The following is a 25048-nucleotide window of genomic DNA, read 5'->3' as shown; positions in this document are numbered from 1 at the left end:
GCTAACAGGGCACTAACAAAGCGGTTAGTCTAGCCCAGGGTAGGGGGGGGATCAGCAGCTCGGAGAGCGAGGTTACGGGACAGAAACAGGCTCACTGAAGGACAGCTCAGCCGAGGGCGGCTGCAGGGGAGCTCCGAGAAGTCAAGTTAGATGCTAACAAAATCCTTCCAAGGAGTAAGTGGAAGGGAATGGAAAGATTAGAGACAGGAGAAAGCAGGAGAGCAGCACCGCGAGGGGACCCCAGGACTCTCCTGCGGCAGCAGTCACAAGGATGTCAGCAGGGCCCGGTGATGAAAGCCTAAACCAAATCTGTGTTGGGCTAAGGGGATCCCTTTCCTGGAGGAGGCTGGCCTAATGGAATCTGTAGCAAATTTCTGTTTCTGAAGCGGCACTCATTTCTGCTCCAGAGTCGGCCTTTGAAACCCAAAAGGGTTTCAAGCCCTTTCGTTCTATTGTTTCCAGAGTCTCTGAGAAAGAATATGTAGGGGTGCTAGCCTAAAGAGAACATCAGCTTCGGAAGGCAGAGAGCTTCCCTTTCCCCTCTCTGGGTTCCCTGAGCCAGGAGAAAACTCAGGAAAGGAGGCTTTCTGCAGGATGAAACTGGCCCACTCCTGTTCCTAGACCCCCAGGTCCTATGAGCTGGCAAAGAAATGGACATGTGGCCTGTGTGATCCGGTACTTTGTAATATGGAGACATGGATAGATAGGTAATTTGATAGATAGCTAATATCCTAGCTTCTCACAGAGATTCTAAAACCCTTTGGAATTTCCTAAGTGCTGAAAGCAATAAAGGGGTCTCATGTTAACAAGGTGACTTTCAGAAAGCGCCTAAGGATGGGGGCTGGTTGCCAGGAGGACCAAGCGCGTGACTGACCTTTAGGAGAAGGGAGAGGTTGGAGGCTGAATCACTTGCCAACAGCCAGCGATTTAATCAATCATACCTAGGTAATGAAGTCTCTGTAAAAACGGCTATAAAGGATGGGGTTTGAAGAGCTTCCGCATTGGTGAACACGTGGAGATTTGGGGAGAGTGGTGAGCTCTGAGAGCACAGAAGCTCTGGGCCGTTTCCCCAGACCCTGCCCTATGCCTCTCTTCTGTCCGGTTTATCCTGATTTATAGCATTCTACAATACACTGGCGAGCAAACTGTTCCTCTGAGTTCCGTGAGCCACCCTAGCAGATCAGTTGAACCTAAGGAGAGGGGGTCCTTGGAGTCTCCAGTGTGTATAGCTGGTTAGTCAGAAGCTCAGGTGACAACCTGGCATGCCCTCAGCATCTGCAGTAGAGGGTGGCCCTGTGGGGCTGAGCCCCTAACCTGTGGGATCCGGTGTTGTCTCTGGGTAGATGGTGTCAGAATTGAACTGAACTTAGGACACTCAGCTGGTGTGGGAAAACCCTTGCTACACACTGGGATTGGGTGATCAGACCCTCACTCTGCCAGTAGGTGGTCAGGAAAGGTCCAGATAAGATCTGGTCCACTAGCCATAGACACACTACATATGCACACTAGCTAAAGGGACAGGACCAGGGTGGGACTTTTAAAGATCTCAGTTCATTAAAAAAATCTATTCATTCAAGTACGTGTTGAACAGAACTTGCTGTGACTGGGGCATGTGTGTCTATGTTAGGCAGCACCAGGAGAAACACAAGGTAAAGTCGGGGCCCCTTGTGGAATCCTACGCAACTTGGGGAAACAGAACATGTCCCTGTGGAATGCTGGGGAGCAGTTACATGACATAATTGTCAGCAATGGAAATGCCGTATTATCCCAAGCTACAAACATCAGTGCTGAAGGGACGGCAGGAATAGCGGCGGGAACGATCGGCACGAGGGTTCCTATAACCATAAACATCCTTGATCGTCTCAAAATACTTGGGACTTGGCAGAACAGTCTCATGTACTACCTCATTTACTTCTCAGAACCACTCTGTGGGGTAGCTATTATCCCCGTTTTAAAACTAAGAAAGCTAGATTCGGAGCGATTAAGAGACTCGCGTCAAGGCATGGGACTGCCACGTGAACCTCCTCCCTCGAAAGCTGAGCGCTCTCGACCAGGCTACACTGCCAGGCACACGTCTATCTGCATTCTGGCTGACGATAAAACCTGGTGAGACACTCAGTGATTTCCAGAGCCAAACGGGAAGTCTGGGGTCAGGCCATGGTGTAACGCAGGCCTCGGGGCAGACTTGCTGATCCTGCTCCGAGAATCTCATTCGTAGCTCTCAGGGTCCTTGCAGGGGTTCACCTTGGGTACCAGGGGAAGGAGATGCAAAATAAGACCGTTAACAGAGGAAGCTTCTGGAGGTGAGGTTAACATCGCGAGAACGTGAGGAAGGCAGTATGGAATGGGGGCCTGAGGGATACAGAAGGGCAGAAAGTGTGAGATGGGTGGGGATGGCCACAGCAGCCACCCAGCCCATGTGACCCCGGAAATCGACATGTAAATGTCTGCTTGGGCTCCTGTGTCTGCAGCCGAGGGTATCAGAGGTCATAACCCTTCCAGAGTTCTGCACACACAGGCAACATCAAGCCTCACTCGATGAATGAAGCGCTCCAAACTGTCCCCGGGGCTGGCATTGGGGGCTCGCAGATCAGAAGGGGTTTCTGCACACGGGGTCTTACTAGAGAGTCCCATCTATTTCACTGGGCCAGCGTAGGAGAAAAGAGAGCCTTGGACTCCAGCCTGGACTTAGTGACCTGTTTGTTTACACGTTTGCCCCCTCCCCTAAATTGGAAGGACAACGCTGGGCCTTACTCAGATTCATACAAGAATTCCATCAATCTCCTAGTTGAAGAACCTAGAGTGGGCTCCACGTCAGTATGACTCTAGACAGGCTCCTGCATGCCTCCGTGCCATGACTCCTTTGTTTCTCTTCTTTTTCTTTCTTTTTAAATATTTATTTTTGGAAGAGTGTAAGTGGGGAGGGGCAGAGGATTGGAACTGGGCTCTGCACTGACGGGCTGACGGCACAGAGCCCAAGGTGGGGCTTGAACTCATGAACCCAACCGCGAGATCATGACCTGAGCTGACGTCAGACGCTCAATGGACTGTTCGGAAGCCATGGTTTGGGGGAGAGGAGCTCTCTGCTGGGGTGGAAAGGCCAGGACCAGAGAGCCAGCGGCACAGGAGCCTCATCAAGAGGGTGAAAATAAACCTCACCCTTTCCTGTCTTCCAACACAGACCCAGTTCTCCCATGTACTTTCTTGGCACTTACTGCCACCATCGTGCTGACCTCTCTCCCTCCACCCCCCCTTCTCCAACAGGGAATCCCTCCTAAGTTCCAAGTACCTTGTCTGCCCTGAACTGGTTACAGAGGTAACTGCAAAGACCTCACGGTCACCTGGGCATCAGGTATTCTGTTTACAGGATACCTCATTTTAGTGCTTTACTGTGCCTCTCGGGTGCCGTGGTGGTGTTTTTTTAACTGAGGGTCTGTGGCCATGCTGTGAAGCAAGTCTGTGGGTGCCCGTCTTCCGAGAGCATTTGCTCACTTCCTGCCTCCGTGTCACATTTTGGTAATTCTCACAGTATTTCAACTTTTCCATTACTATTGCATTTGGTATGTGATCTGTGATCAGACATCTTTGATGTCACCATTGTGTAATTGGTTTGGGGCCCCACAAACCATGCCCATAAGACACATATAATAAATATGTATATAATAAATATTGTGTGCTCTGCTCCACCAACTGGCTGCCCCCACCCCAGCCTCCCTGTTCCCTGAGACAGGGAATTAGGCCATATTATATTGAATATACTGATTAATAGTCCTACAGTGGCCTCTGTGTGTTCAGGTGAATGGAAGAGTTATACATCTCTCACCTTAAAAGCTAGAAATGGTGAAGCTGAGTGAGGAAGGCACGTTGAAGCTGATAGAGAGAAAGCCAGGCCTCATGCACCAAGCAGCGAGCCAAGCTGTGGATGCAAAGGGAAAGTTCTTGAAGGAAATTACAACTGCTACTCCAGGGAACACACGAATGGCAAGACAGCGAAACAGCCGTACCGCTGACGTGGACGAAGCGTCCGTGGTCCGGACGGAAGAGCCAACAGCCACGACACTCCCTTAAGCCACAGCCTGACCCAGAGCAGGGCCCTGGTTCCCTTCAAGTCTGTGAAGGCTCAGAGAGGGGAGGAAGCCTCAGAAGAGAAGTCTGAGCTGGCAGAGGCTGGGTCACGAGGTTTAAGGGAAGAAGCCGTCTCCGTAAAAGTACAAGGTGAGGAAGCAAGTCCGATGGAGATGCTGCAGCAAGTTCTCCAGAAGGTCTAGCTGAGAGAATTGATGAGGGGGCTACACTCAACAACAGGTCTCAGTGTAGACAGAACAGCCTTGCATTGGAAGACACCATCTAGGACTTTCATGGCTGGAGAGGAGTCTGTGCCTGGCTTCAAAGCCTCAAAGGACAGGCTGACTCTCTTGTGAGGGGCCAATGCAGCTGGGTGACTTGAAATTCTGACCTACTACTTAGAAAAAAAAAGATTCCTTTCAAAACATGACTGCTCACTGACAATGTACCTGGGCACCCAAGAGCACTGATGGAGACGGACAATGAGATTAGTGCTGTTTCATGTCTGTTAACACGACATCCATTCTGTAGCCCAAGGATCAAATAGTGAATTTCCTTTCAAGTCTTATTACGGAAGAAATACATTTCATTAGGCTACAGCGGCCACAGATAGTGATTCTTCTGATGGATCTGGGCAGAGTAAATCAAACACCTTCTGGAAAGGATTCACCTTTCTATTTCATCTATTCTAGATGCCACTAGGAACATTTGTGATCTGTGGGAAGAAATCAAAGTACCAGCATTCACAGGGGTTTGGAAGAAGTTGGTTCCATCCCTCAAGATGCCCCTTCAAGATGTCAGGGGAGAGAGCCCCTGCAGCTGTGGTGGAAACAGCAAGGGAACCGGGGTCAGAAGTGGGGGCTGCAGACGGGACCGAAGGGCTGCCATCTCCTCGTCAAACCTGATCGGATGCGCACATGGTTTCTGGAGGTGGAAGGTCCTCCCGGTGAAGACGCTGGGAAGACCATTGAAATGACAACGGAGGATTTGGAACAGGACATCAGCTGAGCCGATAAGGCAGCGGCAGGGTCTGAGGCGGGACTCCAGTCCCGAAAGAAGTTCCGCCAGGGGTCAGGTGCGATCAGGCTGCGTCGCGTGTTCCAGAGAATTCGCTCATGAAAGCAAGAGTCCAGCGATGAGGCGAACTTGTCTTATTTTCAGAAACTGCCCCAACCCCAACCTTCAGCCCCACCACCCCGACCAGTCAGCAGCCGCCAACAGGGAGGCAGGACCCTCCAGCAGCAAGATCACGACTCACTGGAAGCTCAGATGGTTAGCAGTTTTTAGCAATAAGTATTTTTTAATTAAGGTATGTGTATATATTTAGACATAATGCTGTTGTATTCCTCATACACTATAGTATCATGTAAACATAACTTTTATATACACTGGATAACAGTCCACTGGACCCCCTTTATTGCAATATTGGCTTTACTGTGGTGGTTTGGAAGCAGGCCCGCGGTGCGTCCGAGATGTGCCTGTACCGTGGGGTGAACACTCTGCTGGCAGGGTCGGCATGCGGAGAGGAGCACATGGGGAAAACCAGGTTGCAGCTGGGCCAGCTCAGGGAGTGGTCGGGGGAGTGGGGAAGCATTTGAGGCACAGGAACTGTCTTGGTAAAGACCTAAGTGTGACCGGTTCAAGGTGTCCTGGGCAACCCCGGGTGGCCCAGTGAACGCTGGCCGTATGGAGAGGCAGGGGCAGCTGGAGGGGGTGCAGGCTGCAAAGGTGGACTGCAGACAGGTGGTCCAGAGGCCAGCCTGACAGGGGCTGACGGACAGTGTCCTGTGGGGATTGGGTGGGGAGGCGTGGAGAAGGGTGGGGCCCGAGTGCAGGGGTCCTCTGAAGGCCAGTTTGCACCAGTTGGCAAAAGCCGACCGTTAAACCGTCCTGATTTCTGGGGGCTGATTTTCTGTGGGGAGTCTGAATCAGCCACGGTAGGCACATTTCTACACGAAAAGGGGCGAGCAGCACAAATCACGTGTTTTCGGAGCCAGCTGTGAAACACGTACAGGCACGTGCCTATGTGCACTCGACAAGTGGCCCAGCGTGCCGCACCACCAGGCCTCCCTCTCCGCGTGCACACTCACCAGCCTCAGGTTCTTCATGGCCTGCGGGAACATGCCCTGGTGCAGCTGCAGCTTGCCGACCTTCATGACCTGCACGCCTCTGACTGGGTGGCTTCCTGGGAAGAAGATCCTGGAAGAAAGAGACGGGCACACGGCGTGAGTAGCTCTCACCTTTGCAGCCAGCATGCCATCAGGAGCCCAGGAGAGGGCGGCCGACCCTGGCTGGACACACTGGGGCCACCGAGAAAGTCAGCTGTGCGGGCAGGTGGAGGGTGTGGGGCTGGGGGAACAGACTCCCGGGATGACAGGGCTGGAATGTCGAATAAACACTGCAGAAGAGACACAAGGTGGCACCTGTGCGTTTCCAGCCGGGCAGGGGTGGGGGGTGGAGAGACCAGGTGCGATCTCACAGTCCACCTCTCAGGACGCTGCAGCACCTGGAACATTGGAGCAGAAGATGGCCGCTTGGTTCACGCTGAGTCAACGAATCAACGAACGTTCACGGCTCCCCACAGAGATGCTCCCGTGCCCTCCTTTTCCCTGCAAAGCCCTTGGAATCCCAGTTGCAAGGTTCATCATGGCCCATCTCTCGTGTGGGACCTGTGTATTTATCACCTCACTGGATGACAGAGCTGGATCGCGGGGCCCCCATCTGCGTTTGCCACAGTGTCCTGCCAGGGGACCTCCATACACACTGACCTCTTTGCCGCATAAAAGAAGAGGGTGTGTGGCAGACTGAAGAATGGAGCCTCAGGGCTACGTTCCAGACCTCGTACTAGGTCAGTATGATTCAACAGTTTATTGTATCAATAAAACGTGCTCCTCTCAACAATAGCTAAATTATGGAAAGAGCCTAAATGTCCATCAACTGATGAATGGATAAAGAAATTGTGGTTTATATACACAACGGAGTACTACGTGGCAATGAGAAAGAATGAAATATGGCCCTTTATATAACGTGGATGGAACTGGAGAGTGTTATGCTAAGTGAAATAAGCCCAACAGAGAAAGACAGATACCATATGTTTTCACTCTTATGTAGATCCTGAGAAACTTAACAGAAACCCATGGAGGAGGGGAAGGAAAAAAAAAAGAGGTTAGAGTGGGAGAGAGCCAAAGCATAAGAGACTCTTAAAAACTGAGAACAAACTGAGGGTTGATGGGGGGTGGGAGGGAGGGGAGGGTGGGTGATGGGTATTGAGGAGGGCACCTTTTGGGATGAGCACTGGGCGTTGTACGGAAACCAATTTGACAGTAAATTTCATATATTGAAAAAAAAAAAACGTGCTCACCATTTCTGCACGCCGCATCCCCCCCCCCCCCGATATCCTCTATCCTTAGACTCTACTGAACCCCTGCTGTATGTACAGGCCTGTTCCTGGAGATGGGGGCTGTACAGGTCTGAGCTGTTTCACCAAGGCCCAATAATCCCACCAGACAAAGATTCCTACCACAGTTACAAAATATCACAGGAGAGGGCAAGATTTAGTGCCGGGATTTAGTACATGGTAATGCTCAGCTCAAGGTGGCTGAATTGAATTGAGAGAATAATACGGTAGTTAATGAACAGAGACTGGTGGATGACGGTTGGACCAGGAAGGTTTCCCAGAGGAAGGAGACAGGATGTAAACCGGCTCCCAAGGATTTGGGCAAGCTTGGCTGGGTCCGGAGAAAGGAAGCACATTCTGACCCTTAGCAGAAGCGAGGGCGCACTCCCAATGCTGCTTGTCCAGAGACCATGGATTCTGCCCTGAGGGCCATGACTCACATAGGGCTTTCCCTGTGCCAAGCACTATGTAACCACTTTTTGCTTGTGAACTCATGGAACCCATGTTTAAGCTCTACTGTGTAACGGAGATGAGCTACATTTACCAGGAGACACAGATACTCTCTGATAGGTGTGCACATGTCTACAAACCATCCCTCCTCCCTGAACCTCAACTCTTCCCCACATTAAATGTAACACAAACTCCTCTCATTCATGCTCTTAAAAAAGCATAAAGCAGTACCTGAGAGAGAGGTATTTAAATCAACAAAAGGCCAGCCATGCTTCATTTAAAGAACCGCGAAGGGAGGGAAGGAGAAAAACAAAGGAGACACCTGGGTCTTGGATTTTTCTTTACCTCTTGAGGACGCCCGGACATCAACCACTTCACCTCTCACCCCCTACAAAAGGAACATCAGTATCTACTTGTGTGGAAAAGATTTTAAGATCCCCAGACGAAAGGCTTATGCACAGGACACCATTATCAGAAGGTGACTGCCCTGGACACTTTCCTCAAAAACACACCTGGACTTGGGATTTTATTTTATTGCTATGAATGTGGACTAATTAAATTCAGAAGCCAAAAAGTAATTTTAGACGAAAAATCATTCCACTAAGTGGATGTCTGTCATGTCTGTCAGGAGAAGGAAAGAAACCTTTGGTTCCGTGATGGTAGGGAAAGTGGTCCATAATTACGCCACGACAGGTACCTGCTCTGGTTGCTTAAAGGTATTAAAAAACAAAGCAAAGTTTCATCTGGAGAAGATGAGGAGAACGGGACTACGAGGGGACTTTCACGTGGCAGCGTGGGGGCCAAAGCAGGAGTCTGAGCGGGAGAGGGAAGGAACGGGGTGCCCGTGAGATGCCACATTCTGTGCCACATCCAAGGGCAGTCCCTGCCCTGGTGGGGACACTGGCCAGTTGCAGAAATAAGGCCAACAAAGTCATGACACAGGAGTATGAGAGCTGCCTTGGCACAGACACGGGATTCCAGAAGCGGCGGGGCCCTCGGTGACCAGGGTGCGGCTTGAGCTGGTCCAGATGGGAAGGGGTGACAGGCTCCCGGGACAGGCACACGGGGCATGGGGAGACACGGGCAGCCCGGGAGATGCCAAATACAAAGGGCCAGTGAGCGCACCGGTCCGGCCAGGCTGTGCAGAGACAGAAACGCAAAGCCAGGAAGTTCGGCCTTCAGCTTGTCGCCAGCTGGGCACGACCCAGTGGGGCCAGGAGTATTTCACCAGGACGGAAAACAAAACTGGACGAGAGACACTAGAGGCAGCCGGACCTGAGGTGGGACCACGTGAGGGGGACAGAAAAGAAAGCTCTGGCACGGCTGGCGCAGCAGGGCTTGGGGGCTCGCCGGGTGCGCAGGGCTGCGGCCGACCGCGACACAACAGAAATGCCGCGGGGGAAATACAAAGTGTATCCACGGTAACAAAATCCACACGCATTCTACTTGTCCGGCCTTAGGAATGCCCTCTTCCGAAGTACACGCTAGGGATCACACGCTCCAGGATGCTGGGCCCATAACAACGGAAAAACCGCCTTTGGGGTTTCCGTGGCGAGTGGGTGCATAGGCAGGAACGTGTTTAAACGAGCAGACAACCGCGGCAGCACGCGAACCAGCTTCACTCAGACCCACGAGCACCAAGGTTTTGCTGCCATATTTTGCGCAGAGGCCGAGAGTCAGGAAACTGAAAGGTCTCGAGTTAAAAGGCTGCAGAGAAGACCTGGGGGCAGGACCTGCGTTCCTGGTCTCGCCGAGGTTTTCCTACGTGATGTGATTACCAACTACGCTGTTCCACGACAGGTAGCAGTTCTGGCGTCGAAAGCAGGAGAAAAGATTTACTGCTCAGGATGATTTTTTTTTGTTGTTTTAGAACGGATGCAAAAGACATTACCGGATTTAAAAGAAGAGCTTAACTATATTTCAGAGTAATCAAATAGCTCTAGTGTATGATTTTGGGCTGATAAATGTGAAATGGTGGTGGAATAAGAAAAATCATTAGTTTGCAACTCCTGGTAAACTAACTGATGCAGGAAAAACGTATCGCTAGATGAAACCAGGAGGACAAGGAAGGATGGAGAATTTTACAATGGATGGATGACACTGTCACCGTCAGAACCCACTGATCAACGTCAGCATCATTAAAGTGTAAAAACCAGACGCCGTGTGCTATCTGATGCCATGCAACAGGAATCATTCTGCACTACCTACAAAAGCATCCTTGCCAAAACCAACCAACCCACTAACTAGCCCCGAATTTCATCAAGCCCCTACAGTTAGATTCCATTTCACAGGAAAAAACAAGTGATAGAGGATCAAATAAAAGCAACCAGCTACATCTGAGATATGGGAAATTCTATAGGACCTCGACCCAAAATTGCAGCAGGTCTATGGCATGAAAAGAAAAAGATGGCAGGGAAGGAGAACACTCTAGATTAAAAGATACTCAACAGATACAACAACCAAATGTAATACATAGACCTTGTGCATCTGAACTCAAACAAAATTACTATTTAAAAAACCGTCTCTGGGGCTCCTAGGTGGCTTAGTAGGTTAAGCGTCTGACTCTTGATTTCGGTCATGGTCTCAGGGTTCGTGAGTTCAAGCTCCACGTTGGGCTCCACACTGATAGTACAGAGTCCACTTGGGATTTTCTCTCTCTCTCTCTCTCTGCCCCTCTTCCCCACTCTCCCTCTCTCTCAAAATAAGTAAAAAAAAAAAACATTTGAGAAAATCTAGGAAATCTGAACATGAAATGACACTGTAAGAAATGGCATGTAAGAAAATGTCCATGTTTTTCCAAGATGCAAACTGAAGTATGAGTGGATGATGTGATATAATGTCCAAGATTTGATTTAAATTTCTTCAGCAGAATGTCTCCTTTCAGCAATGGTGGATGAGCTCATTTCAGACCAAAGTCCTTGCTAAAAACAAGAAAAGTTAGACAAAAATTATAAAAAAAAAAATTGCTTGAAGGTATCACCCACTGAGGCAGGGGGATCTGGAAGAGTAAAATGGCAAAAAGAACAGAGGCTCAAGAAGGTGATCCTTGTATTTGTTGCTACTTTTCCCTCCACTGAATTGGAACCAGAGGCAAAACAAGCTCCACAGCCGAGCAGAGGTTCAGGCAGTCTCAGAGATATAGACACACAGAAATCGGGGCTCAGGGTGCAACAATCTAAGAATACTGCTAAGCCAGAAACAGGCCAGCCCTCACAAAGACTGAACCAGTTTGAACCCTGATTGGATTAAGGTGATCTGTTCCTACAGACTTCCAGAAGCAAAAGTGAATTCCCTTTGAAGTAAGATGTCATCCTGAACCTAAAATAGTCCCAATTTTTTTTGACAATGTCCTGCAGTCAGTAAAATTATAACCAGGCATACAAAAAGAGAAGAACCATCTGAAAACCAAGAGAAAAAAAAAACACTGACAATGAAACACAGACCTATAGATACTCAAATATTTAGGTTCTCATACATTGCCTTTAAAGTAAATGTACAAAGTACGTTTGAGAACACACAATGAAACACAGACCTATAGGTACTCAAATATTTAGGTTCTCACAGACTTTAAAATAAATGTACAAAGTATGTTTGAGAACATAAATAATCAAAAAGAACTTTACCAGAAAATCAGAAAAAAGAAAATCCTTAATGAAATTTCTGGAACTGAAAAATAGAAAACTGGAGTCAAGAACTCAATAGCTTAACATCAGATATGTCACAGCCAAAGAAAGAATTAGTAAACTGGAAGGCAGGTCAAAAGAATATATCCGTTGCAAAACACAGAGAGGCAATAAAATGGAAAACTAAAGGGCACGGGTCTCACATGTTAACTGGGATTTCAAATCAGAGAAGAAAGGATTGGGGCAGAAGATATGAAGACATAATGGTTGAAAATTTCCAAAAGTAACAAAAGACAGCAAGGAACAGATTCAGAAATGCTAAACACTGCAAAATAGAATAAAATAATTCAACAAAAAGGAGGGGGCTGAGAAATAAGAGTTGCAAAATTTTGCTAATTATTGAATCTGGATGATGGATAGAAGAAGGTTCATTATATTGTTCTATTTTGGGGTATGTTTGACAATTTTCATGATAAAAAAAACAGGACACTGGGTTTTAATTTTTCATTTTCAGGAATTATGGATTCTAGTAGGTAACTGCCTCAAGTTTCAAAAGAGTTTAGACTTTTCATGAATTCTAAGCCTTATATAGAAATGACGTGGAAACTCACGGGGAGCCGGAACAAGGAAGCGTGAAGAGGCAGAGAAGAAGGAAAGTGTGTGATGTTCCTCGGGGTCTGCTTACGTTAAACCAGATGCTGTATGAGAGTTATGCTTCTGTGGTGGGGTAGCTTCATTTGTGATAGAACACTTTTGTGTTGTTCTTAGTCCTTGTTGTTTTTTTTTTTTAAAGAGATCAAAACATTGGGAAACAAAACCAAAGAAAGAAAAGACAGACCATGCTGTCCAAGAAATCACTTCAGAATGAGAACTATTTCTCACTGACCTTAACTAATTACACAGGTAAGTGCCGTTCCCCAACAGGGTGATAAATCCTTACTTCTCCATCACCTCTACTGGTCAGCTTTGTGGGTGACAGGAAGATCAGAGCCATGAGTTCTTATTTGTGTCCAAAAAAAGGAAGATCCTGAGTTCTCACCTCAACTGAACCCTCCCCTCCTACTTTGTCTATTATACATGCCGTTGGCTCCGCACCACTGACAGGTGCATCTGCCACACACCCCTACCACCTACCACCTGAGTCTGAGAAAACAAAACTCACGCGCCCCTCGTAATTCCACCACACAACAGCATTTTTTAACATCAGTGAGATTTTGTCTCATTGCCATTTGATTTTTCTTGGGTTTATTTCATCACACAAATGAGTAAGCAGAATCACTTCCTTATGCAAACAATGTATTTCTAGTTCTAAATAAGTCTTCCACCCAAAAGGGCAAGACTTTCTTACTCTTGGAAGTTTAAAAATTTATATAGTTCTTTGTACGCGACCTATTTATAGTATATGTCCTATTGTTAGAATCTCTAACTCAGGTTAAGAGCAAAAGAGCTTTTTGTTTATTTTAAATGTTCACGTAGTTCAGGCTCAGGACCACAGGTTTTACTGTGGACAAATTCGAATGAAGGGGTTATGATAATTAGGTTTAAGATCTTGCTTCTTCCAAGTAGTTTTGGTTGAGTGACCACTTCACGTCACAATTAACCTGGTGCTGAGACAAGAGACGGGAGAACACTTGGAAATGTTCACAACTACGTACAAACACAGGCTAGTATCATTAAGTGTCGGGCTAGCGAATGTATGAGAATTACTTGGAATGCCCTGTTACATCCACGTTGAGGTAAACAAGGTCAAAAAAAATTGCCTGATTTTATTGCAAAGCTTAAAAAAAAAAAAGCCCAGTAGCATAAAAAGTGATTTTCCAACAGCCAAAGACCCACCTGGCTCACCTATATGTTTGCCTGTAGTTTTGTGTGTGTGTGTTTAATGCAAACTGAATGTAGCAATGCCAAAAAGCCTGGCAGGCACCGCAGTAGTTGAGAAGGTACCACCGTGTGAGTGGCTTGGAGCTGCCTTTGCTAAGGAAATACTTACTTGCAGATGGGTTGAGTGTCCAATTTTGAACCTGAAAGTTTGTGTTTTCGTCTTCTTCTTGAAAAATGAACCGAGAAGACACTGCCCATATCTTATTTGTAACTTTCAAATTGTGTTCAACTATTTTTGTTTAATTCTGGATCTGTGCATAGATTTCTCACCCACTGGCCAGACCCGCTCACGTGCAGCCTGGAGCCCTTGGTGGTTTGGCCAGCAGCAGGGAGACCTCCTGGGCCTGTCCCCAGAGCTGGGGCTGCATGTGGCACAGTGGTCTGGACTGGCGGGAGTCCTCCAGGCCGGCAGGGTGGTCCTCTGTTGTATGTGAATAATGTCCTTTAGTGCTCATAATGGTGACAGTGCTGCCCTTTGCCTGGCCTTTGCACACTTCATATCACACTCTTGTAGGGTGTGAAATATTTACTAATATTCTGAAATATTTCAAAAAGGCCAGCCAGCATGATTGAATTATACTATAACTGAGTTACCAAGCCCTTCAGAAAAAATGGCCACAAGATGTTTATTACCAAAGTTGTACTTGTCCTGCATAAGCTCTATTTATACACTTACATGTGCAGTAAAACACACCTCCAAAGTTCCAGATGCATACCCTAAGCCCCCAAATATCTGAGTACATAGATGGTCACATCATTGTGAGATCACTGCCCAGGAAAAAACTTGTAAGCAGAAATGTTAACACTTATTTTCAGGGGTGCCGGAGTGGCTCAGTCAGTTAAGTGCCCAGCTCTTAATTTCAGCTCAGGTCATGGTCTCACGGTTCGTGGGGTCAGGCCCCTCATCAGGTTGTGCGCGGACAGCACGGAGCCTGCTTGGGATTCTCTGTCTCCCTCTCTCTCTGCCCCTCCCCCCTTCAAAATAAATATTTTAAAAAATTTATTTTCATAAATTGATTTGTTTGATCCTGTTCAAATTTATGAACATTAGTTTGGATCCTGTTTCTGATAATATGGCAGGCTTAGTAGCCATTCTGATTCTGTCACAGAAAACAATGTAAAATGCTACATAAGATATTCTCAAAAGTAATGTAATGCTGGCAAGACAGAAAGAATTGTCAGGCCGAAGCCTAAGTGAAGAGGGAGCCCTGAGAAGTAAGGAGAGTGGCAGAACTATGGCACGTGAGAGCCTCTGGCGTCACCTGCTTTGGGGAGCTCGGGGGACATAGTATCAACCCGACACTGCAGGGTCCAACAGAGAATCCTCCCTTCTTGCCAAATGCAGGAGACAGACTACATTCAAAAGAGTCACAGTAAGGCAACACAAAGCCACAAGCCAGTAGAATAGTATCTCCAATGTGCCTAGGACAAAGAATCCCTAATCTAGTGTATTTCCTCAAAAATACCTTTCATGAATCTATATGTACAGCTAAAGGGTTCAGGGTTACTTTCTGAGGTGATGAAAATGTTCTAAAATTTAACGTGGTGATAGCTGCACCTATCTTTGAATATTCTGAACCGTATGCTTTTGATGGGCAAATTGTATGGTTCTATGAATTATATGTCAGTAAAGTTATTTAAAAAAGAATGAGACATTAGCACTGAAAATAAAATACTAAGGTACAGATCTAATGACATATGTATAAGCTCTATTAAAGGAAAGCTACAAATCTCCGATGAATGAAATCAAATAATTAAATAAATGGAAAAGTTTTCCATGTTGATAAGAAGACTCAATATTGTCAAGATGTCAGTGTTTCCCAACTCGCTCTATAGAGTCAATGTGATCCCAATCAAAGTCCCAGCAAGTTATTCCGTGGATGTCAATAAACTGATTCCAGGTTTATATGGAGGCAAAAAGACGCAGAATACCACAGCACTGGAGAAGAACAAAGCTAGAGGATCGATACTACCCAACTTCAAGGCTTACTGTAAAGCTATAGTAATCATGGTGGTGTGGTACTGAAGAAAGAGCAGATCAACGGAACAGAATAGGGAGCTCAGAAAGACCCACATGAATACAGTCCACTGATTTCTGACGAAGGAGAAAAGGTAACACAGTGGGACAAAGTCAGGTTTTTTCAACAAATGGTGCAGAAACAGCTGAACACATATATTGCAAAAAGTGAATGCAAACACGGGTCTTATGTCATTCACAAAAATGAACTCAAAACGGATCACAGACCTAAATGTAAAATGCAAGGGGCACCTGGGTGACTCAGCCGGTGGAGCATCTGACTTTTGATTTTGGCTCAGGTCATGATCTCATGCTTCATGAGATAGAGCCTGGCATCAGGCTCAGCACAGAGTGAGGAGCCTCCTTGGGACTTTCTCTCTCTCCCTCTCTCTCTGCTCCTCACCTGCTCATTTGCATGCACGCTCTCTCTCTCAATAGATAAACAAACAAACAAGAACGAACGAACGGATGGATGGATGGATGGATGGATGGAAAATCCAAGCCGTGAAACTGCTAGAAGACAAGCCCAGGGACAACCTAGATAATCTTAGGCTTGTGATATCTTTTCAGATACAACACTGAAGACATGATCCAGGAAAGAATTAACTGATAATCTGGAAAACTGAAAACTTGTGCTCTGCAAACACACTGTCAAGAGAATGGATAGGTAAGCCACAGACTAAGAGAAAATATTTACAAAAGACACGTCTGATAAAGGACTATTATCCTAAATATACAAAGAACTCTTGGGGCGCCTGGGTGGCTCAGTCAGTTGAGCGTCTGACTTCAGCTCAGGTCATGATCTCGCGGTCCGCGAGTTCGAGCCCCGCGTCAGGCTCTGTGCTGACAGCTCAGAGCCTGGAGCCTGTTTCAGATTCTGTGTCTCCCTCTCTCTCTGACCCTCCCCCGTTCATGCTCTGTCTCGCTCTGTCTCAAAAATAAATAAATGTTAAAAAAAATTCAAAGAACTCTTAAAATTCAACAACAAAACCTACAAAAATGGGCCAAAGACCTGAACAGACCCCTTACTGAAAAAGAGATACAGATGGCAACTAAGCACATGAAAAGATGCTTTCGTTACGTCAGCAGGGAAATGCAAACTAAAACAACAGGGAGATACCACTGCACACATTTTAGAAGGGCCCAAATCCGGAATACTGACACCACCAAATGCTGGCAAGGATGTGGAGCAACAGGAACTCTCCTTCACTGCTCGTGGGAATGCAACATGGTGCGGCCACTCTGGAAGACAGTGTGGTGGTTTCTTCTAAAACTAAACATACTAAAGAAACTCAACCATAGGATCTAGGAATCAGGCTCCTTGGTATTTACTCAAAGTGGTGGAAAACTTATGTGCACACACACACATACATAAACTTACAGCAGCTTTATTCATCACTGCCAAAACGCAGAAGCAAGCAAGGTGTCCGTCAGTAGATGAATGGATAAATAAACAGTGGTCCATCCAGATAAGGGACTATTATCTGGTACTGAAAACAAATGACCTCTGTTACTTTCTGAAAAGACATGGACAACTTTAAATGCATATTACTAAGGGAAAGAAACCAATCTGAAAAGGCTACATTTCAATGGTAGGACATTCTGGAAAAGGCAAAACTATGGAGACAATTAAAAAAAAAAATCGGTGACTTCCAGGGTTAGGGAGTTGGAGAGGGACAAACAGGTGGAGAACAGAGGCTTTTTAGAGCAGTGAAAATACTCTATGTCATACCATCGTGATGGATACGTGTCATTATACATTTGTCCATGTTCATAAAATGTATGCCAGCAAGGGTGAACCCTAATGTAAAGTATGGACTTTGGGTGACAATGCTGTGTCAGTGTTGTAACAAATGAACCACTCTGGTGGGAAATGTCCATAATGCAGGAGGCTGTGCAAATGTGGGGGTAGGGAATATATGGGAAATCTCTGTACCTTCCACTCAATTTTGCTGTGAACCTAAAACTGCTATAAAAATAAAGTCTCGGGGCACTTGGGTGGCTCAGTCGGTTAAGCATCCGACTTTGGCTAAGGTCATGATCTCACGGTTCGTGAGTTCGAGCCCCATGTCAGGCTCTGTGATGACAGCTCAGAGTCTGGAGCTTGCTTCAGATTCTGTGTCTCCCTCTCTCTCTGTCCCTCCCTGCCCTCTCAAAAATAAACACTAAAAAAAAAATAAAGTCTTAACAAAACAAAAGGAAGATGAAATAGAGACATTTTTGGAAAAAGAAAAACTGAGACTGTCACCAGATCTTAAAAGGAGTTTCTAAAGGATATACTTCTGGAGAAGTAAAAGTGAAGAAAGAAGTAAAAAGCAAAAAGAAGAAAAGTGAGCCAAGATGAAAGGTCTAAAGTGCAAGTAGGAATGAAGAACAAAAAGAACGTCTAATGTGGGCAAACCTTGGAATACCGACAAATGAAACAGTAATTGTGTGGGAGCTGAAAACATGGTAACAAAAATATACAATAATCAGGGCATACATCTCAGTAGTAAACAGGATTCAAGTGCTCTGAGGTCCTTCTATATCCAAGAAGAACACACAGTGGTTACATGCCTATTTATAACTCTTTAAACGGTTCATGCATGATTTATATAACCTTTGGAATGTATGATATATTTAGCAATCAAAAGTCTTGGGGGCGCCTGGGTGGCTCAGCCGACTTTAGCTCAGGTCATGATCTCACAGTTTGTGGGTTCGAGCCCCGCATCTGGCTCTGCCTTGGGCAGGGGCCTGCTTGGGAGTCTCTGTCTCTCCCCCTCTCTCACTATCCCTCCTCTGCTCACATGTGCAAGCTCTCTCTCAAAATAAATAAATAAATTTTTTAAAAAAGAATGGAGCACTGTGGTTTAAAAGATGTACGTGTCTTACCCTTGTCTGGAGGGAAAAATGGTACTTAGAAAAATTAAAACCTCATAAAAAAGCTGCATAATCTAGTGTTGAATAGTAGATGAAATACAGTTTGCCACTGATAATATTCTAAGTTGTGTGTCCGTGTCTCTAACCCCGCGTGTCTGTATCTAACAACACCATGAGTGTTGTGGATGTGAATTCCAGAAACCTGACTGATACTTTTGTTGAAAAGAGCTGATACTGATGCCAAGCACTCAAGAGCCCAAGGCCCAGAAGAAGGCTCAAGCTCCCGCAGCACAGGTGTTGGGAGGTGGAGTGTGATGCTGGGAAGCAGAGACGTTCTCTTGTCTGGTTAATTAAAAAAAAAATAGAAAAAAGTCTGTTAGGGCATAAAAGCTGACACTGCTTAGATACAGAATCGTGAGAAAATTGAGTCTATAGTGGGGATTGGCAAACTCTGGTGCCAAGGCCAGACCCCACCTATGCTATCTTTTCCCAGTTCTACTGGCACGCAGCCACACCCGTTCCTTCATGTGCCGTTCATGGCTGCTTTCGTGACGCATCAGCAGAACTGAGTAGTTGACTGTTTTGCTTGCAAAGCCTCAAATACTTACCACCTAGCCTTTTATAGAAAAAGCTTGCTGACATCTTGTCTACAGTAAAGGATTTTCTAGAAGTTAAGAGGCTAGAGAGAGGATCTCAGACCAAAAAAAAAAAAAAAAATCCTCTATAATGAATATATATAATACCATTATAATGGATATAATGGATGTACTGGAAATGTGACTGTCTAGTTGTCTTTGTCACTAATGACAATAAGATGATTTTAACAAATCCAGTCAGAGCCCTTGCTACTTATCAGGCCCTGATCTAAGGAGTATACCTGCTTAAGCTCAATTTATTCTAAAACAACCGTATGCACGTAAACTTTGGTAATGATGATATGAAGTCATCAGAGAGTCTTCTCTGCAAAAAAAACATTATAAAACTGGACACAATTGCCAACAAAACCCAAAAAACAAAAAACAACTCAGGGTATGAGAAATTGACCAAAGGGAGACAACAAATTGAGAAATTGTTCATTCTTAAGAAAAAAAAATACAGCTAGAGCTTAGGGTTAGAAAAGAATCTAAGGCCTGCTTGCCTGGGGTTATGCCCACCCACCATCCTCCCCACACCCACGATGCACCCAGAAGAACAGACATGTGCTCTCCACATCATCTATAGCTGGGAAACTGCACACACCTAAGGGACATGCAAGAACGCCTGGCAAAAAGTAGCAGCCAAGGGAGACAAGGACCAGCTATATCTTTGAATGCATACACTTGCCCACACACAGAGGAGCGGGGACCCTTTTAAGTTAAAGGTGTTTGAGCAACACCTGTGTCCACATCACTGGCTGACGCTAGACTATGTGGTCACAGAGGAGACCTCTAGGGAGCTAGGAAGAAAAAACAAAAAACTGAGCCAAGACCATGAACAAGGTCTACTGCCCGCTCCACAGTTTCTGTCCAGGCAAGTTACAAAACACTGCACGACAAAACCACCACCACCAGCCTTCAGGACAATAAAACGGAATGCTGAATGCGTCATCTTAAATGTTCGATTTTCAGTGAAAACATTTTTCCAGACTGGCTGTGGTAGGAAGCAAAATGGCCCCCAGAGAAAGCTACTATCTAATCTCCACAGCTCATGAATGTGTTACCTTCCACAGCAAAGCAAACTTTGCACATGTGATTAAGGTTATAAAAAATTTGCGAGGGGAGAATAGCCGAGGTTATCCAGGTGGGTCCAGTCTCATCTCACAAATGTGTAAAAGAGGAGACCCGTTCCCAGCTGTAGGCAGAGAAGGATGTGATGGCAAAAGCGGGGTCAAAGAGTTGGTACGTTGTTGGCTTTGAAGATTCAGAAAGGAAACCATGAATCCAGGAATGTGAGCAGCCTCCAAAAGCCAGACAAGGTAAGGAAACAGGTTTTCCCATAAAACCCCAGGAAGGAGCACAGCCCTGGTGACCTCTTGATTTTAGCCCAGTGAGACCCGGGTCTGGCTTCTGACCGACAGAACTGTAAGATAATAAATTCGGGTTGTTATAAGCCACTGAGCTAGTAATAATTTGTGACAGCAGCAAAAGAAAACTTGTAATGTGCATGTAAAAGACAGGGAACCATACTTAGGAACACAGCTGTCAAAAGAAACAGACTCCAGGTGGGCTCAGATGCTAGATTTAGAAAGAAAAATCATTAAAGCAACTATGACAAATATTTCCAAGGAATGAAATTATATTCAAAGAATTAAGGGAAAATAGTAAAACAAAAACAAAACAAAGCAGTGGGAGGAAGTTGTGATGGAAAAAAAATGTAAAAAAGAGCCAACTATAAATTGTAGAGTTGAAATGAAAAGTCCACTAGAGGGACTCGATGGCGGAGCTGATATGAGAGAAGAAATAATCAGCAAACTAGATCAACAAAATATCAAATCTGCAGAACAGAGAGAAAAATAATTGAAAAAAGATAAAAAGAACACTCAACTATCTAGGAGAAAAAGTCAGGTATTTCAATGCGTGTGTAATGGGTATCCCAAAAACAGAAGAAAGAGAATGGGGCAGGAAAAATAGAAACAATTATGTTCAAAACCTTCCCAAATGTAATTAACACAAAATGTAATTAATACAAATTTAAAATTTAATTAATACAAAGTGTTAGCCCATAGATCCAAGAAGCTCAACTATCTCCAAGTAAAATAAATGCAAAGAAAATCTCATCTAAACATATCGCAATTAAACTTTTCAAAGTTAAAGAGAAAATACTCAAAGGAGCAAAAAACAGACAAAACAAAAACACCTCATCACATATAGGAAAACAGCTGACTTCCTATCACAAACAATGGATAGAAAATGCAAAAGAATAATGCTGAAAGAAATACGAAGTCAGCCAAAACATCTGTACTTCAAACTATCTTTCAAAAGCAAAGGTGAATGTAGTAAAGATGCTGATTCTCCTCAAACTGAGGAGAAATAAAAATTATTCTCAATAAAAATTAGTGTAATAAAAAACTAGAGTTGTAATAAAAAATCCCAACATGATATTTGTAGATATAGACAAGCCGGTTCTGAAATGTACATAAAAACTTAAAGATACCAGAATAGTCTAAACAACTCTGAAAAATAATAAAATTGGGGGACTCACATAACCCAATTTTTAGATTTACTATAAAGCTACAGTAATTGAAACTGTGTGGTACTAACAAAGAGACACATAGATAAATGAAACACAATAGATATTTCAAAAATAGAATTACACACATATGGCTGATGTATTTTGGACAAAGACACAAAACAAAGTAGTAAGGATAGTCTTTTCAGTCATCCATCGGAAGAAAATGAACCTGGACCTGAATTTCATACCTTTTACAAAGATCCTTTATGAGTCCATTAATTCAAAATGAATTATCAATCTAAATGTAAAATACACAATTATGGAACTAAAAACAAAAAAAAGCCAGAAGAGAAAATCTTCATGATCTTGTGTTAGGCAAATATTTCTTATATATGACACTAAAACACGATCCAAATAAGTAAACTCTGACAAACTGGATTTCATAAAAATTAAAAGTATGTCTTCTCTAAAAGATACAGAGAATAAAAATAAGCTACAGAGTGGGTGAAATTATTTGTGAAATATAGGTCTAAGACCTCTAACCAACATATATGAAGAACTCTTACAACTCAGTAATAATAAGACCTAAACAAAAAAGGTGGAAAATGGGCGAAATATTTGATAGTATTTCATAAAGAAAATATGAATGGCAAGTCAGCACCTGAAGAGGTGCTCAAAATAGTCACCAGAGAAGTGTTTTACAGTACCACTGTATACCCACTAGAATGGCTAGAACCAAAAGCAACTGACAAAATTATTCGGTGTGTGTGTGGGCAAGGATACAGAGGAACCAGAACTCCTGTATATTGTTAGGGGAATGTCAAATGGGACACACTCTTTGGAAAACACTTCGGTAACTCCTTAAAAAGCTACACAGGAGACAAATAACCTGATTGAAATGGACAAAGGATGTGAAGAGACATTTCTTCCAAGAAGATATACGAATGGCTAATAAACACTTGAAAAGATGTTCAAGATCATTAGTCATTAGACAAATGCAGATCAAAACCATAGTGATTTATCCCTCACACATATGATTCTATTTATGTGAAATGTCTAGAAAAAGCAAAACTCTAGACACAAAGTAGTACTGTGGTGGCCTGGGGCTGGGTGTGGAGGTAGGAACCAACTGCAAACAGGTGCAAGGGAATCTCCAGAAATGACAGAAATTAAAAGAGATTTTTAAATGCTTATTTAGTTTTGAGAGAGAGAGGAAGAGAGAGAACATGAGCGGGGGAGGAGCAGAGAAAGAGAGAGGGAGACACAGAATCCGAAGCAGGCTCCAGGCTCTGAATTGTCAGCACAGAGCCTGACGCAGGGATCAAACCCACCAACTGTGGGATCAGGACCTGAGCAGAATCAGATGCTTAACCGATGAGCTGCCCAGGTGCCCCTGGAGATGACAGAAATATTTAAAAATTGGACTGTGGTGCTCACTGCACAACTGCACAAAATTTCTAACACTCCTAGAGCTGTATACACTTAGAGTTGTTGAATTTATGGTATGAAAATCATGCGTCAAAAAAAGCTGTTAAAAAATCAAACCACCTATGAGCCTGGAACTCCTATCATGGTTTCACCACAGAGGACACTGCAGCGGAGAGATTAGGGAACTAGCTAGAAAACAGTGGCACTGTGAACTGATCCCAGGCAAAACTGCTGAGTCCTTACCCACAGATCAGATCTGTGTCATCTGCTAAGTACATACGGTACTGGGGACATGCAGAAAAGTCCTGCCCCCCCTCCCCATAGGCAGTCCTTTGACAAGACGCAGAGGAAACTATCACACGGGGAGCTTTACCCTATAAGCCTCACTCGGCGCAAGGAACCTTCCTTGCCTCCATGCTCTGGAATTAGCACAACGATCTGCCAGGTACTTGCTATCATCCTCTAATGTGCAAATTAGGAAAGTGGGCACAAAAATTTAAATAATTTGTTGAAGGTCACACAGCTAGTATGTCGTGTGAGTGGAATTTAAATCAGGGACTGACTCTAAAATCTTTGTACAATACCCCAGTTTCTCAAAAAGTGGATTCCTCTTTTAAACATGTTATTTCCTCATGTGATAAATATCTGGCCTTTTTACATTAAAATACATTATTTTTTTAAAAAGTAATGCACCAGTTTTTTTCAGGGTGCCTGGGTGGCTCAGTTGGTTGAATATCTGTCTTTGGTTCAGGTCATAATCTCGCGGTTCATGAGTTCGAGCCCCGCATCAGGTTCTGTGCTGACAGCTCGGAGCCTGGAGCCTGCTTCAGATTCTGTGTCTCCCTCTCTCTGCCCCTCCCCCACTCACACTCTGTCTCTCTCTCAAAAATAAACATTATAAAAAAATTTTTTTAAAGTATTATGCAAATTTTTAATGTTTTCCCTGAATTCCACAGTGTCTGCAAGAGAAAATACATTTTCTGATACCTGTGTATGCAAAGTTTTCTTTGCTAACGGAGGGATCCTGTAAACAGTCACAGGAGGCTAATTCTCTACCCCTCCCTCTGAACCCAAATGTAGATCACTCCCTTTAAATTACAGAAATACACAGACATTTTATATACTTAACTATATTATCAAATCCCTACTTAAGAGGCCAAAATTACTTCAGTTCCTTTAATCTTGTTTCTAGATGAGCCACTGCAGCCATGACTAATCTTTTTTCATGCTTATCAACTTGTAAGATTTTGACATTTTTCAGTAATGCAGACATTATACACAGACATAAATAGTGCATACACAGAAGTTTTTCAAAGGGAGGAAGAAGGGAGAGGAGATCAGGAGGAGTAGATGTCCACAAAAAGAAGGATCCCCCTTCTGTGGATCTTGTTTATTCTGCCATTGTTGAAGGGGAAGTGAATCAAGAATTCAAACACAGGACAGAAACAGCAAAACCATTTGGATTTAACCTGATGGCTGCAAGAAACCTCCAGCAATACTTTTCTTCTGAGGGAATAATTAATGATCTGCTTGCTATTTAATGCAGGGAGTATGCCTGCCTGTGACAAAATCGGTCAGGGTACTCACAGTCCAAAGAACATCTAAAAAGTTACCTCTGATAGAATGCTCCCAATTTACTATCAAAATGCCTATTAGATACAAATATAGATAAAAAAATCACAATACAACTTAAAGCTAGTACTAACAGCCAACCTGATGCCAGAGTCTAGGAAGCGTACTTAGCCACAACTTGGCTCTAAACATGCATAGTGAAGCCTCACGTGGATAAGCCTGTTTGCTGGAAGGTGTTGGAAGGTTCCTTCCTACTGCTTCGATCATAGACCAGAAATGCAAGTCTGGACCAAGCAGGAACTTGTGTGGTTGTCCATTCATTATTGGGGCCGGGGGGGGGGGGGCGGGTTGTAGTAGTCAAAGTTAGTCATTCTGGATCCTTCTTTCTCCCTAACCAATTCAGACCTGTATTCCATGTACAGACTAGAGCTCCTAAGGGGAAAAATAGGGTAAAGAATGGGGTTAGGGGACAAGAGAGGAGGGGGAGGTGTGCTAACCTGAATACTGACAACAGCAGGTGCCCTAAATAACAACTGGTAAGTGGAGGCTGAGATATGAGGAACCCTGATAAAAGTGCATTGTGAGGTGTTCAGTTTTCACTATACT

The 25048-nt window shown here is 44.7% G+C and overlaps 1 protein-coding gene across 1 annotated transcript in view; it reads right to left on the bottom strand.

Moving 5' to 3' along the window:
* Positions 1-25048, bottom strand: part of LOC122476127 (histone-lysine N-methyltransferase SMYD3-like) — a 153648-nt gene that overhangs the window by 5661 nt on the left and 122939 nt on the right. The window contains exon 6 of the mRNA XM_043568453.1: positions 6156-6264. Within this exon, the coding sequence (XP_043424388.1) occupies positions 6156-6264 (109 nt within the window). The remainder of the gene's footprint in view (positions 1-6155; positions 6265-25048) is intronic.

The sequence above is a fragment of the Prionailurus bengalensis genome, chromosome E4 (assembly GCF_016509475.1).
Source record: "Prionailurus bengalensis isolate Pbe53 chromosome E4, Fcat_Pben_1.1_paternal_pri, whole genome shotgun sequence".
Lineage (NCBI taxonomy): Eukaryota > Metazoa > Chordata > Mammalia > Carnivora > Felidae > Prionailurus > Prionailurus bengalensis.
The sequence above is the reverse complement of the archived record's forward strand: the minus strand, read 5'-3'. Positions and strand labels throughout refer to the sequence as shown.